This window comes from Rhinoderma darwinii, chromosome 6, assembly GCF_050947455.1.
Source record: "Rhinoderma darwinii isolate aRhiDar2 chromosome 6, aRhiDar2.hap1, whole genome shotgun sequence".
Lineage (NCBI taxonomy): Eukaryota > Metazoa > Chordata > Amphibia > Anura > Rhinodermatidae > Rhinoderma > Rhinoderma darwinii.
The window spans coordinates 70,757,492-70,772,633 of record NC_134692.1 but is presented as its reverse complement, the minus strand read 5'-3'; the positions used below and the strand labels follow the sequence as shown (position 1 = coordinate 70,772,633).

Below are 15,142 nucleotides of genomic sequence, written 5' to 3'. Positions count from 1 at the left end.
TGGATTTATTTGATGTACTTTAAACACATCATAAAATGTATATTTTTCCATTATATTTTTTTAAACATGAAAATGTCCCACAGAGAAAATCAAAACAGGATTTGTCAGGGCATTCTAAGAACAACAGCAGAACATCCATATATAACATTACCTCCCTGAAACTGGGACTACATTTTATCTCCTGTATCTTATCTTTAGATTGAATATACTTAGATATTTCAAAGCAAATTTAAATTTAAGAGAATGGGGGACATCTCTGCCTAATGCTGCTTTCTAATGAAAGATATTCCAGGGTATTAACATAATATAATTATACTATAACTCTGTTCCTAAGCAGAGGCATAACTTTAAGCTCATCTGCCTTAATGCATAACTTGTAACAGGGCCCCCAACTATCACAAATCTTTCATCGTACTTATCTACGTATACAGACTAGGGCCTGGGTGAGACCGCAATCTCTTCATCCCTTATAGTTACGTCCCGGTTCCTAAGCCAGAAAAAAAAACAACATCTTATTAAAGGGGGTATTCTAGTGGAAAATATTTATCAGTGGGGTTCTGACCGGTCTCTCATCCAGCTGTTTCTAATGGAGTTGTATCGAGCGGTAGTGCACATGCTCAACCACCACTACATACTGTACAAACACCTTCTCATATTAGGGAGGACATGGATCTTGTTTCCCCGTTCTGGCTATTGAGAGGAGTCCCAGTGCTCGGACCCTCACAATCTAATATTAAATAAATGTTTTCCGCTGCAATAGCAATACCCCTTTAAGCACCAAATTTTTGCAGGGTCATTTAACAATCTCAAAAACCTTTTCAGCACCTGAGCAGTAATCTTTGTAGGTAAGCATGAGAATATCTTCTTTTTCTAAATGCTGAGCTATCTGAACTTAGTCCTAGAATACTTGCTGACCAATGATGCATATAAGTAGTTCCCTTTCCCTCCTAGCTCTGAAGTTTCTAGAATTTGGTATAATCGTTACCTCCCAACTTTCAAAGAAGCACTGTCTTGGGACTCCACACACCTGTCCAGGTAGCATGGGCGGCCTTAAAGGTGAGCAACCTGTGAAAGTTGTTTCTTTAGAGGCATTTACTTAATCATTGTGTGGCGCATCTGCATAAGCACTGTTCAGTATTATTTTTTAAGTGTATAGTGGTGGTGGCATTGTATCGCATTATTATATAAGCAATTGTATTGAAGTGTTATTTGCCCAACATATGGCACTGTATTGTACTTGTAATTAGGCACTGTTTGCTGTGGTTAATTGTACACTGTATGACAAAACACCATGGGGGAAGGGTAGTACCAAAAGAAGTTAACCCACAGGACAACATCCAACATAGGTTTGGTCCTGCCAGGTGGGAGGGGTTAATAATAGACTGCTGTTAAAAAGTAAAATGCTATTTGTCCTGTGCCAATCTTTAATATCAGAGACAAACTCTGGCAGAGGAAATTACATGAGAACAGCAACTCATATTCTTCACGTGACCTTTTTTTCCACTAGATGAGGAGGGCAGTATTGTTATACGTACTGTAGGATCGCTATTGCTGATACTATGATGTGGATAATATGCCTGCAACTGTTATACGGGCATTATGTCTGATACTGGTATATGGACAATATTATTGCCAGTATTATATAGGCATCATAACTGCCACTAATATACATATAAGCACTATGGATGGCACTGTTGTAAGTATATTAATATAGCTGGTACTATTATATGGTCACTATGTTACAGTACTATCTCTTGAGCACTGTATGATGTGGGTGTTACCATGTGGTTAATGTATGCCATGATATATGCACATATATATTTTATGGGATGGTTTTGGCCAATGGATTTAGAAAGGTGGGGTTTGGTCAGGGGTCTAAAAAATGTGTAATGGTATACTAAGCTTGATGCACTTTTTGTAATCCCCCCCCCCCCTCCATGTAAAGTTTAGATCCTCCACTGTTCCTGACTTAATTTACAGATTGTCACAGTACCTAACCTTTGAAGCAAATAAAAAAATAGACCCCCATCAATTAAGGGCTCAATAAAATGCTCATGAACAACCACATCGATCTACCACCATTGCAGGAATTTTCCCATAGATAATTTGTTCATTTTCATTGAAATACAACATATTGATTGGGGACATTTTTGTTGGCGTACAGCAGGGGCCTGCAGAGCCCCTAGGGTTTGCTTGCTGAACTAGATGAGTATGCGGATATTTTTGCAAAAATACAACTCCACATTCCCCTGAGCAGTAATTTGCTTTATATCTTTTTGGTGCAATAATCCAGTCCCATCCGAAGGCTTCAAAATCTACCGTCAGTGGATATCGACAGCACCGAGACTCTGTGGAGTACTCATCACAGTCTAGGCCAAAATCTCTACGGGATCTTTTCGGAGTGTCCATAACCTTGACCTCTATGAATGGATTCTGTTAGAAAACCAAAAAATAAAATACTAATTACAATAAATTAAATGCCAGTAAAAAAATAAATCTACAAAGTCGAAAATGCATTTCTATAGAAATGTTGACTACATATGAAATAATTCATTCATTACAATACACTCATCAATAAAATATTTAAGTATATATTTGTTTATAACATATTGTGAAATATCTCTCTGACGAGCTTTGATGTGTTAACAATGTCTCATATCATAGTCCCTACTAGTTCATAAATGGATGTGATCACAAATACATAAAAGAATAATATAAACAATTACTCATTAGACTGGACTAACAAACCATAGTTTTAGCATTTATTTGTCCTTCTCTTTTTGGCATCTGTTCACCTTTTACTTTAGAAGTTTGCAAATCAAAACCACACTAAAATACTACATGTAAGACCAGCCTCAGCTATTGATTTCAATGGGAGGCGGAGGCGTTTTTTTCCCACGAACGGAAAAACCGGCTCGCGGGAAAAAGAAAGGACATGCCCTAACTTCGGACGTTTACGCTTCTGACCTCCCATTGACATCAATGGGAGTCAGAAGAAGCGTATTTCGCAGCATTTTTTGCCCACGACGCTCAATGGCCGCGGGTGAAAAACGCCACAAAAAACTCCGCCAAAATCAGCGTGCAGGCAGAGCAAAATCTGCCTCAAAATTCCAAACGGAATTTTAAGACAGATTTTCTGCCTGCAAGAAACTCTGTGTGAACCTAGCCTTACACATGTATCAGGCCCCCTACACATGGATCAAAAATGCTGCGGAATTTTCGCAGCCTTTCTGCAAGATAAATCGATATGCTTCAGATTTAAAAAACCTGCACCACAGGTCAAATTCTGCATGTGTGGATGAGATTTCTTCAAATCTCATCCACTTTGCTGCTACATTAATATGCCGCGGATTTTCTGTACAGAAATTTCACCGCATTTCCTTCCCATGTGCAGGAGGCCTCAGGCCATGGCCCAACCTTCACTATTAGGCTGGGTTCCCACGTAGCGTAAACGCTGCAGAATTTCCACAACGGAATTCTGTGAAGGAATCCCGCAGCATTTACAGTAGCAGCAAAGTGGATGAGATTTAGAAAATCTCATGCCCACGCAGCATAAACATTAATAAATTGACCTGCGGTGCGGAATTTAATTCCACAGAATGTCAATTATGCTGCATTTTAGTTGATTTTCTGTTGCGGGTTTTCCCAATTTTCTGTTGCGACTTTTGCGGCGTATTTGCAGTGATTACGCCGCAAAAATCGCAACTACTGAAAACAAAAAAAAATAATACTTACCCAGAACGCTCTTCCTGCAGTCCGGCCTCCTGTCATGACGTTGCATCCCATGTGACTGCTGCAGCCAATCACAGGCTGCAGCATCACATGGCCTGCAGCATCATTGTAGGCCAGACTATGCGCAGAGAAGAAGGAGCGGGTAAGTATCAATGTTTATTTTTTTCAAGCGCTGCTTTCCGCAGCGGAAATTCTGTTCAATTTTTCAGACGGCATGTACTGCGGGTTCCAAGTCGGATATGCTGCACAGTTTTTACTCAGCGTATCCAACCCGTGGGAACCCGGCCTTAGCGTCACTAAAAAACTTCATCATGAGCATGCTCAATTTGGTAATTTTAAAGTGATGTTCATATAAAATAGGGGATAAACAAAGGAAGTAAATTATATTTTTAAAGATTTTGAAGAGTTTCTCTGGAGAACATTTTTATTTTTTTTATAATTTGCTATATCAAGAAGAAACTTTGCCAACGTTCTGTTGCCCCACTTAACAGTTATGATAAACATTTAGTTATGATGTTTTTGTATTATTCATAATAAATTCACACTTAAGATTTTAAGTTTTAATCGTCCACTGCCCCCTTTCATCCCAACTCTTGATGATTTTCCTTTCCCAGCAAGCAAGGATCGTCCTGATGGAAATGACCTTCCGATCCTCTTGAATGACATTTTAAACCACCAATCATTTGGCAGCGGTTTAAAAAGTCATCCCATGTAAAGGGGCTTTAAGTTACCTGAAAGCTGAATGCCGCTGTGTGTTGCCTCCTTTTAACTTTTTTTTATGGGGATTTATCTACATGAATGCTGGAGAAAAAGCACTGACTACACAGTCAGCCAAGACTCAAGGCCCATAGCGTATACTAAACTCACTTTCATTTCAAAGCATGTTGCAATCCACAGGACCCTACAGAGATTGAGCAGAGCCAAAGCCGAGCACTTCCAGCAGGCACCTTACTGTCTAATACTGTTACAATCTGATGCTGGAGTATTTGGGCCCCTCTGGGGTTTGGACTCTGGGCAACTGCCAAGGTGGACCTCCACTGACTCCAGAGTAGTCAATGCTTTTAATTGCACAAGCCTCCCCCAAATCACTGCTTATTTATTCTTAATAAAAAAGTTCAGACATTGTTGCGTATGATGGAGTGCCTAAACCCACCTGCACAGTAACCTATACATTTGTCTTGTTTCCATGTGCTTTATCCACCTCTGACTATGCTACTATCATAGTATTGTATATTCCGGTTGTCAAACAGTAACAGACATAAATATTCATTTTTCCACGACTTACCAGTCCATCTTCATTTGAACCACGATGACCAACTGGAATATCTCTTCCGTTTTCATCAGTAGCTTTGATTTCAATACCAATATTGGATTCAGGTAATTTAAGCCAATTTTGGAGTGCAGTTTTCACATCAATGCTTTTCCAAATCCCAGGCCCAGGGTTCATTTCAAGCTTTAGTGCTCTGATTCCAGTAGACCGTGAACCATCATTAAAATATCTGGGTAATCTGAAAGTCTGTACAAAAACTGTGGTGCGTTTTTGGACAGGTTTCAAATATATCCATAGCTGAGCCTTTGCTATCTTATTGTATTGTATTATAGAGCTGAACTTGAAGTAGCAGCATTTTTGCTTCTCATGTGTCAGAAAGTCAGCTGTAAAACAAGAGAGGATCAAATATTCATCAAAAAACATAGGAAAAATTGCATAGGATTATTGTCAGTAATATACTTTATCAGCTCTCCAGTTCATTCATTACAGGTTTATATACAGTGTAGATACATCTGGAGGACAAATATGTTCATGTGCAAGTGAACATACATTAAAGGAGATCTACGAGAAGAAAACTTAAATTGGCCCTTTAGTATACTGATTCATGCTGATTTATGATTGTATGAAATGACAGGTCTAACGCCTGAAGAGAGATCCTATTGACATACCATAGTGCTAGTTTTTTTGCGTGTGTATGTGGGATATATTCGGTGATTTGGATCCATACAGGGTTCCATGGGGCTTTCCGCATGTCAATTCAAATGACCATATCTCAGCATAGAAGCTAGACTAAACGAAACTCAAGGCAAAAACGGAAAATTCTGATTTTGGCGGAGTTTAGGACTACTACTCCCGCCGTTATTAATGCCCACTCAAGGCTCCTTAGATCCTCATGGTCTTTTGCAGTTCTCTCCTTAAAACCTGCTCTATAAGTTCCCAGGCCACCTGGGAATCTGAATGAGAAATAACTCTCCATACATCAAGTTTTTTAAAAGCTCCTGATGTATACATTAAACATAGGCTGTGATTGATGCCTAGCAGTGGCATCTGTCACCTATAGACGATTATAGGATATGTTTAATGAAAATGTCATGAACTTTCATGATCTTTTTATGATGTATACCTTAAACAGATGCCATAATAGCTTAAGGGTGACGGACAACACTGTTAGACATCCATCACCAATAGGCTATTATCATTCTGTTTAATATTTATGTCATGAAAAGCTATTGAAAAAGTTTGTTATGTAAACATTTAACTGATGCTTGCGACATATACCACGCGGTATAAATTATTTTTGCCCGATCACCTTGTATGGAATAGCGTTGCCTACTATGCTATTCTGTGCCTAAATAAAGGAATACATGTTTGGTATGTACTACTGGAGTTTTCCTGGTGTGCATGCTAAACGTACGACGCAAACTTGATGTGAGTAGGGCCTAATTTGGGAGGTGAGTAGGGCTGCTGAATTCTAGGCAGAGGCTGATTTTTAAGTTTCTGCCCAGAATTTCAGGACACGTCCAGATGTTCAGCACCCAAAATCTGCTACAGAAAAATTTTCAAAGCCCCGTCCACAAGTAGCAGCAAAATCAATGAGTAAAGGAGGGCAGGAATTCACAAATCCACAACGTGCCTATTAAGTCACGGCATTGCCACAAATCCATGGCAAATCTGCAGCGAAATCTGGAGCTGAGTTTTTCTGAACGTACCCTCACTGCAAAAATGGTCCTCTCATTTGTGAGAGTAACGGGCGAGAAATATTTTGACAGATTTTCTCAAAAGTCTTAACTCAAACTGAATGTGATTTCCTTCATTTAAACTCTGCAATATAATCTCTGGACTTATTTTTTATTAGATGATAAAATTTAATGTGTCAGAGGCAACAAATAATAATAAAAAATAAACAGATAGCAAACACATAATCTCTGCATTTTCCATATGTTACTATTTATGAGCAGAAGTTTTGTTTTTCTCCTCAGTTATGCATGGAAAACTTTCAAATAAATAATAAAAATAATAATAATAATAATAATAATAATAATAATAATAAAAATAATAATAATAATAATAATAATAAAAAAAAAAAGAAGGTATAGACATAGGTTACATGAATTGAAAAACTTAACCTATTTTATTTACTGATTAACTGCACTTGTAAACAGTCTTCAAGATCCACCCAGACATATCATATGCACACTAACGTTTATATACATTGCTTAAAGCTAAAATCTAACCCTACACATCAAAGTAGACATCACGGTACTCTAGTTTATCACTATGAACAACTAATATGACTGGCCAAAGTGACAATAATTCAACCGTGCAGTAGTTATTTTATATCAAAGTATGCTACATGATGTACAGTGTATCATAACTATTACAAGCAGGTGTTGACGATAGCAGATTGCTACAAAAACAGATAATATTGTCTAGAGATTGATACTATGTTACTATGCGTAATGTCATCTATGGAGACAAAGAAGTCTGAACTGAATGAACAAATAAATGAATGAATGGACGGATAAATGAATGAATGGAGTTAATCGGATAACTATCCAGGAATAGGCTGTAAATACCAATCTGTAATTATTTTTTTATAATTGTCTTAAAAGAAAAGAGCAAAGAGATGTTGTTCCCCTGAGAGAACAGGGATTCTATATTATTTCGCTACAATACAATTGATGCTCTTGAAATTTATATGTATATGCCTATCTTTATCTAGTAATTGAACTTCACAGTAACCATTTTCCTTTAGTTTTGTTTGAATAAAATATATTTCCAAAACATCTACAGAGAAGATATAATAATATAAACAATAATAATAATGATAATAATAATAATCATAAAAATGTATGTCTTTTGCATCGTTGTCTGTTTTCCCCATCTACAAAGAAGTAGAAATAATAATACAAAACTATTAAAATAATAATAAACTTGTGTCTTTTGCATCATTCTGTTTTCCCAATGGCTTGCACAAAAAACTGTTTATTTCTTTAAACAGCAGACATTTATTGACAAGGCAAAGACATCTTTTACAAGTTTTGCTTTTAAAATGTAAGATAGATTCCAGCCACAGAACTGTCACTTAGGACATTTATGTTCAATAGGCCAATAACCTTCTTTTGAATGTAGTAAGTTGCACAAAATGACTTAAAATTCTTAGGGCATATTCACACGTGGCGGAATTGCTGTGGAATTCCGCTGCGGTCAGTACGCAGTGGAATTCTCCATCGGACGTTTTTTACATTTGTTTCTAGACATTTTTAGGCAAGTTAGTTCAGACGTTGCGGGAAAACTCTGCTGCGGACCATAGGCTGCGGTGCGGAATTTTCAGTCCGCAGCATGCACTGTCTGTTGCGAAGAAGAAGCGGAAGTTCACTGCATAGTTCACCCTTTGCAATGCAAAAACTGAAATCTGTGGCAAGTCCGCTGCGTTTTCTGCAACTTCTGAATTACCTGTCAAATATGCAAATGTTGGTGCAGATTCGTTGCGTAATTGCCCCAAATCTGCGCCAACATTTGCAGCGGAAAAACTCTGCCACGTCTGAACATGCCCTTAGCTTTTTTGCAAATTATGTCCAACAGTGTCTCGGAATCTGTCTGAAAATCAGATCATTTAATAAAATATTACTGTCTATTGTACATTATTTCATGAAAATTCTCAAGGACGTATTGCATTGTAATAAGGGGTCATACGTCACAAAATTGACCTAAAATAAAAGCCGTTGTAGTATTTTCAGTCATTCAAGTGCTCTATTTATATTCAGCACACGTTCCATTCATACAAGCACGCTTATTTGACTAACAAAAGTCAATTTTTTTTTTTTTAATTAATCTAATTGAATTAATTTGAAGATTATGCAAGAAATAGCATGAAAGCTTGCTACAAACGTAACTAATAGGAGAATAACTGCATAGCCTTTTTCTCAAATGAGCCAGCTGCTAGAAAAAACTAAAAATAGTCTGCAACTTAAATATCATATCCTCTTACGTCTAAACCTTTTCCCATGTGATTTTAGAAATTTTACATGGGCATTTAGAGCTAGTTCCACATATGTAATACAATCCACAAAAAAAGTATTACTTTCCCAGCACTGAAGTCGTGCAGTGTTGGGTTGTATACAGTGCGGAAAAACACAGCATTTGCCTTGTCGAATGAATGAAAGAACTGGAAGTTTTCTTGATAGAGTTACTGGCATTCTTTACTTACGCTCTGTGGGCATGGTGATAATGGTTTCAGTGGTGGCATGATAATCATCTTCTTCCAAAGATCCTTCACTGCTGTCATCACTTTGGACATCATACTGGTCAATTAGCTCATTTAACGGTGGAGCTTTAGGCAAAAGATGTTTTATTGCATCCTTACTGATATTAGGTGCTTGTTCCAGTCGCAGTTTGCTTAGTATCTGTATTTTTATCGCTTCTATTCTTGAAGATTTGCTGTTCTGCCGCCAGGTACAAGAACTGCACAGGGTGTCCTTTTCTGTTGCTTGATTGCTGTTGTTCAGATCCACTGGAGTAAGTACTGCCAGAATACATAGGTAAATATAACTACAAGCCCGTACCTTTATCATCTTCCCTTAAAACCAAATGATGTACTCTTATTTTTCTTATATACGTTTAGTTTATATATTATAAAAATAAATGGTCCTAAGAAAATTAAGAATTCAGTGAAATAAAAAAAAATCTGCAATGTTAAATCAAGCATTTCTTAGGTGTACTTTTATACTCCAACTTGGGCTATGATTTTGTCATCAGAGCTAGTGATTGGCTGTTACACAGACAATGAATCTAACTGGCAGGAGTTGGAGTCTTGCTGTCAGTGGACGGGTATTCAGTACAGCATAGAATGACTTCATCATACTGAACACATAAAATACGGAGCTTTTCATGGAAGGTTTTGTGCTTTTATATGAGCTCTGAATGCAAATGATTATTTAATTGTGTTATTATATCAGCACTATTTCTTCCCATATTAGAACATTCTATAACTCTTTTTTTTCCCTTATTATCTTGAAAATTATTAGTTTTTGTATATGTCGTTTTAGGAATATTTAAAAAAAAAAACACAGATTGAAATCATGAGCTATACATATAATGGTATAACAGCTCTACCAAACAGATCATGTAAATCCATATATATTTAAAGTGATTTAACTGACTTGTAATGTTGCCTGTTAAGCTCATGCTATTACATGTAGCAGGTTTTATTATAGGAAATGTGAACAGGCCTCTTTGTAACTATAAATTAATTTTCATTTTATATACTTTTATATGACACAGGACAAAACTCTAGGGACAAATTCTCATCTTTTCTAGAATTAAAATTTTGTTTCAAGGCATTTAACTAAAAAAGAACTTTCAGGTCTAACATAAATGTTTTAAAATGTAAAATAAATGTATCTGCTGTTGGATAAATTCATATATTTGGATGGTCTGTAACAATGTAACAATTCAAGCAAACAGCATATCTTTGCTAAAATTTGATTCTTAAGAAGAGATAACGCTGAATGTTACGTTTCTGAGTAAATTTTAACTAGCTTTTCTCTTCAAAGATTATGTATGATGGTTGTCTCCTCCCCGCATATATATATATATATATATATATATATACACACACGCACACACGTAATTGTGCTAATGTGCACAATTATGCTTTCTCTATCAACCCCAGTCTAATGTAATTCCTCAATGGACTTATTATTATCCTTCTTCTATGCATAAAGGCCTCCTTCATGTCCTCATAAAGACAACCCCTTTCCAAACACCCTATTAGGGCACATGGACATCACAGAAGAGGTACTCTCTGCTGAGGACCCCCATCTATGAGCCAGAGCAGAGTGTCACTTACGAAGAGCGGCTCTGGCAGACCAAACCCATACATGTATTATTTGGCCAGCGATTAATTTAAATGGCTGGCATGTAATACTACATTTCACCTGCAGTGGCCACTGCAGGGAAAATGTATGGCTGTCTGCAGCACTGCCTGATCTCCAGGGGTTTCTGAAGCCGGACCTGTGGCGATCAGATGATCATCAGGACGGCTTAAGTTTCAAAAGGGGTTGTCTTCATGAGACAACCCCTTCAAAGTACATTAACCCAAAATGTATAAATGGCCATCAATTTGTTAATCAGACGTCAGAGCAATATACAAATGTTTGTAATTCTGTCTCTCTTACTTGCACAGATATTGATATTTTTCTATTCAGCCATATTGGTTGTCACCTCTCAATTATTTGTTTTGCAACTAATGATAAAATTGTTACTTTGTTGTTGATTGAACATGCTGACATAGTGACAACCAATAGGGCTTCACTTACTGTCACTTTTGCAAAAATGACTGGGAGACAAAGAGAGCAGCAGGGATGGAGCAGTTCGGAGATAGTCATGTCTATTAACAAACATGTATGAAGATTTAGAAAATGGGAGCCAAATTGATAACTATGTAACAGCTTTTAATCGGTGGGATTTAAGAATGTTTTTTTTAATGTAGATTTTATATGTATATTTAGAAATGGCTCGAATACCGTTTTAATGTAAAATGCTCACATTAAGAACAGCTTGAATTCACCAGTATTGCAGAGTATTATAATCGTCAACTAACACAATGATAAACCAGAGCAATAACTGTTTAAAAGCACAGTGGCAATTTTTAAACATATTAAATATGTCCGATTTTCTGTATGACTGTGCCCACAAAGCTTTGCAAACTGTGCCCAGCCGAAACTTTGTGTGTAATAACATCTATTTCATGAGCAATATGGACTAATTTACCACCTTTTAAGTGTAGCTATTATTATAAAAGAATAATGACAATCACTTCTTAGTCAGCAGTATATTATATTGTATAATTTAGATGTATCACAGGCAGAATTTTTTTGTTGAAACTGATGTAGAGAAGTGGGGTTTTCAAGGAATTGATATTTTGCAAGGGTTTCACTGTATTTTGGGTCTTTTATTTGATCCCTTTTTTATGGCTCCTGTAATTGTATTACCTTCACTTGCATGCTTTCTCTTCTTAAGATAACTCCTCTACATCAGTTTTAATACACCATTGCTGGCTGCAATACATCTAAATTATACTGTATAATATACAATCTACAGCTGTGGTTCCCCTTACTTTGAGAGATGGTTGCCCTTACTTTGGTGGAGTTTCCATCTGCCCACACGTCCCATAGTGCTATGCACAGTATTCTGAATAAATCCGATGTTTCCCTACGTCTGTTCCCACTCCCCTCTCACCTCATGCAGTTCCACTGAAACACAGAAAAAGGGAGAAACTGCGGCTGCATCCCCCCATCCTGTCTACTATTTACCCAATTACTACGGATCGATTTTGCCACTTAAATACAATATATCACAGTATTCACATGTAACATGTAAAACAGAATCATGAAAAAAATTATAATGATCATTTAGATTATATTAAAACTGCAGGTTTATCTACCAAGTTGTACACAGCATCTTCTTAAAAGTGAACATTGCACAGAATTGGTGCTACCTTCTAGTTTTTTGGTCATATAGGTCAGCAGGTAAATTGTTACTTTAAAATACATGATCAGCATCAAAACCATTTTACCTCTAGTAGTATATCTTGTACAGTCTTCTCTAGGAGACTACCAGATGTGTACAAGCAGGAGTAGCATCAACCCACACTAAAAGCCTTCATCATGTTTTGGATAGGGATCCTTAGTCACAGTCATGATAAAATATAACTAAGGTTCTCTGTGGTAAAAGAATACTTACACAATTAAAAAATAAAAAGTCATAGCCCTTGAAACTGAGCAGATGTGTAGCTAGGCTTCCCATCACCCGGGGAAAAGATTCAGTGTGATGCAGCCAATAGGCATAAATATGGACTTGGTCCCCCCTTTGCAGCTCAAACAGCTTCCACTCTTCTGGGAAGACTTTTTACTTTTTACGAGATTTTGGAGTGGGTCTGTGGGAGCGTTTGTGAGGTCAGACACTGCTGTTGGACAAGCGGGCCTGGATTGCAATCTCCATTCCATTTTATCCCAAAGGTGCTCGATGGGGTTGAGGTCAAGGCTCTGTACATGCAAGTAAAGTTCTACCACACCAAACTCAACCAACCATGGACCTTGCTTTGTGCACTGTGGCACAGTCATAATGGGACATAAAAGGGCCTTCCCCAAACGGTTCCCACAAAGTTGAAAGCAAACAATTGTCTAAAATGTCTTGGTATGCTAAAGTATTAAGATTTCCCTTCACTGGAACTAAACCAAACCCTGAAAAACAACCCCATAGCATTATACCTCCTCTATAAAACTTTACAGTTGGCACAATGCAGTCAGGCTGGTAACGATCTTCTGGTGTTTGCCAAACCTAGACTCGTCCATCAGATTGCATAGTTACATAGGTTGAAAAAAGACATAAGTCCATCAAGTTCAACATTTCTCAATAAATTACACATCATTCATTGCTTGATTAATTATAACCCTCAATGCCATTTTTCAGTAAATAATCATCTAGACCTTTTTTAAATGCTGACATAGTATCTGCCATTACTACCGCTTGGGGTAGGGCATTCCGTAACTTGACCACTCTAACTGTAAATATCCCTGCCCTATATTAATGTCTGAAACGTCTTTCAACCACATGCAATGGATGTCCCCTGGTCCTTTGTAAATTCCTTGGAAAAAACAGATCATGTGCTAGTTCTTTGTATTGACCACACATATATTTATACATGTTAAAAAGATCACCTCTAATGTGTCTTTGTTTCCAAGCCGAACTAGCCCAATTTCTCTAGCCTTTCTTAAAGGGGCAGCGTGCGCACTGGACTTTTATGTTTAATTAGCCCATGAGCACCCTGGACTATAAGAAGGGCCCAGCCCCTTCCTCCCATGCCTGAGTGTTGTTGTCGTACCCTAAGTTTGTCTATGCAAATGGTCTCCTAGTGTCTTCCAGTTCCCAGTGTTTCCCTTACCTGTATCCTGTATCCTGTGCTATCCTGGTCAGGAGCCGTGCTGAGCTGTAGTTATGCTGTGCTGCATACCACGCCTGTCCTGCTACACCACACTTGACGTCTGCCTGCTGCCTAGTCCCAGCCGAGCCTGCCTTGCTACTGTCTGAGCTGCCACAGGTACCCTATACGAACTATAGACTGTGACCTGCGTCCTGTTGGCCAGCTGCCATACCGCCAAGGCGGTAAGGCCCAGTGGGTCCATGAACCCAATGTGACAGTACGCTCAGGCCATGGACCCCGCTGGTCGATCCAAGACCAAGATGATGTCACAAGAGATGCGGGCGGATATGCTGGATCTCTGGTCTCGACAGGACCAACTCCTCCAGGCCTTGAACATTCTTGCACGTCGGCAGGAGGCACAAGCTGCCGTTCCTCCTACTACACCTCCTGGCAGTGTTGATCCTCAGACTACACCTCCTGGCAGTGTTGATCCCCGTTTTTCTTTGTCACTTCCTGACCGCTATGATGAAGACGCAGGTACCTGTCATGGATTTTTGAACCAGTGCCAGATACACTTCAGCCTGTATGCAAGGTCATTTTCGTCTGATGGCGCAAAGGTCGCTTTCATCATCTCTCTCCTCACTGGCAAGGCTGTTGCATGGACGAATCCTATCTGGGAGAGACAAGGACCAGAGACCCGTGACTTCAAGGGCTTAACGTAATTTGACTGGCAATTTAACTGTGTTTCGATTTGGTACTCGTTTTTTGTTTGGTTTGATTTAAAAGAATCTGTGGTGCGTATACTAAGACAACATAAACATTTCTTTTTCCTGCATTTGGAGCTCCCCTTTAAATATGCACTTGAGGACATAGTATTTTGTTGGGGCATATTTAAAGGGGAGCTCCAAATGCAGGAAAAAGAAATGTTTATGTTGTCTTAGTATACGCACCACAGATTCTTTTAAATCAAACCAAACAAAAAACGAGTACCAAATCGAAACACAGTTAAATTGCCAGTCAAATTACGTTATCTACCTCATTGACTGTGTCTGCGGTCTACAATATGTAGGAAGAACAATCCAATTCTTGCATTGTCGGCTAAATAAACATCGTTCTAACTGTAAGAAAAAATTCCTCTTGCACAGTGTCTCCAAACACTGTACTTTGTTTCATAATAATGACTTTAGTTGTTTCCATATTACACCAATTGAACA

At 38.0% G+C, this 15,142-nt stretch overlaps 1 protein-coding gene across 2 annotated transcripts; it reads right to left on the bottom strand.

The window, feature by feature from the left end:
• Positions 1 to 1,874: 1,874 nt before the first annotated feature.
• Positions 1,875 to 14,764, bottom strand: LOC142656356 (growth/differentiation factor 8-like). 2 transcript variants are annotated; one of them, XM_075831264.1, is made up of 4 exons: positions 14,742 to 14,764; positions 9,213 to 9,553; positions 5,018 to 5,385; positions 1,875 to 2,433 (listed from the first exon to the last, which is right to left on the bottom strand). In XM_075831264.1, the coding sequence occupies exons 1-4, from the start codon at positions 14,762 to 14,764 to the stop codon at positions 2,053 to 2,055; spliced, it is 1,113 nt and encodes a 370-aa protein (XP_075687379.1). In that variant the 3' UTR covers positions 1,875 to 2,052. The 2 variants fall into 2 exon arrangements, with proteins under 2 accessions (XP_075687379.1, XP_075687378.1); XM_075831263.1 differs by lacking the exon at positions 14,742 to 14,764 and having other exon boundaries at positions 9,213 to 9,576.
• Positions 14,765 to 15,142: the final 378 nt, after the last annotated feature.

Bases quoted from the DNA above. Each gene is read 5' to 3' on its own strand.
- LOC142656356 (XM_075831264.1), bottom strand. From the start codon at position 14,764: ATGCAGGAAAAAGAAATGTTTAT. The intron at 9,554-14,741 runs GTTGTCTTAGTA...ACGGGCTTGTAG, and splicing joins CAGGAAAAAGAAATGTTTAT to TTATATTTACCTATGTATTC. The intron at 5,386-9,212 runs GTAAGTAAAGAA...CTTGTTTTACAG, and splicing joins TATCACCATGCCCACAGAGC to CTGACTTTCTGACACATGAG.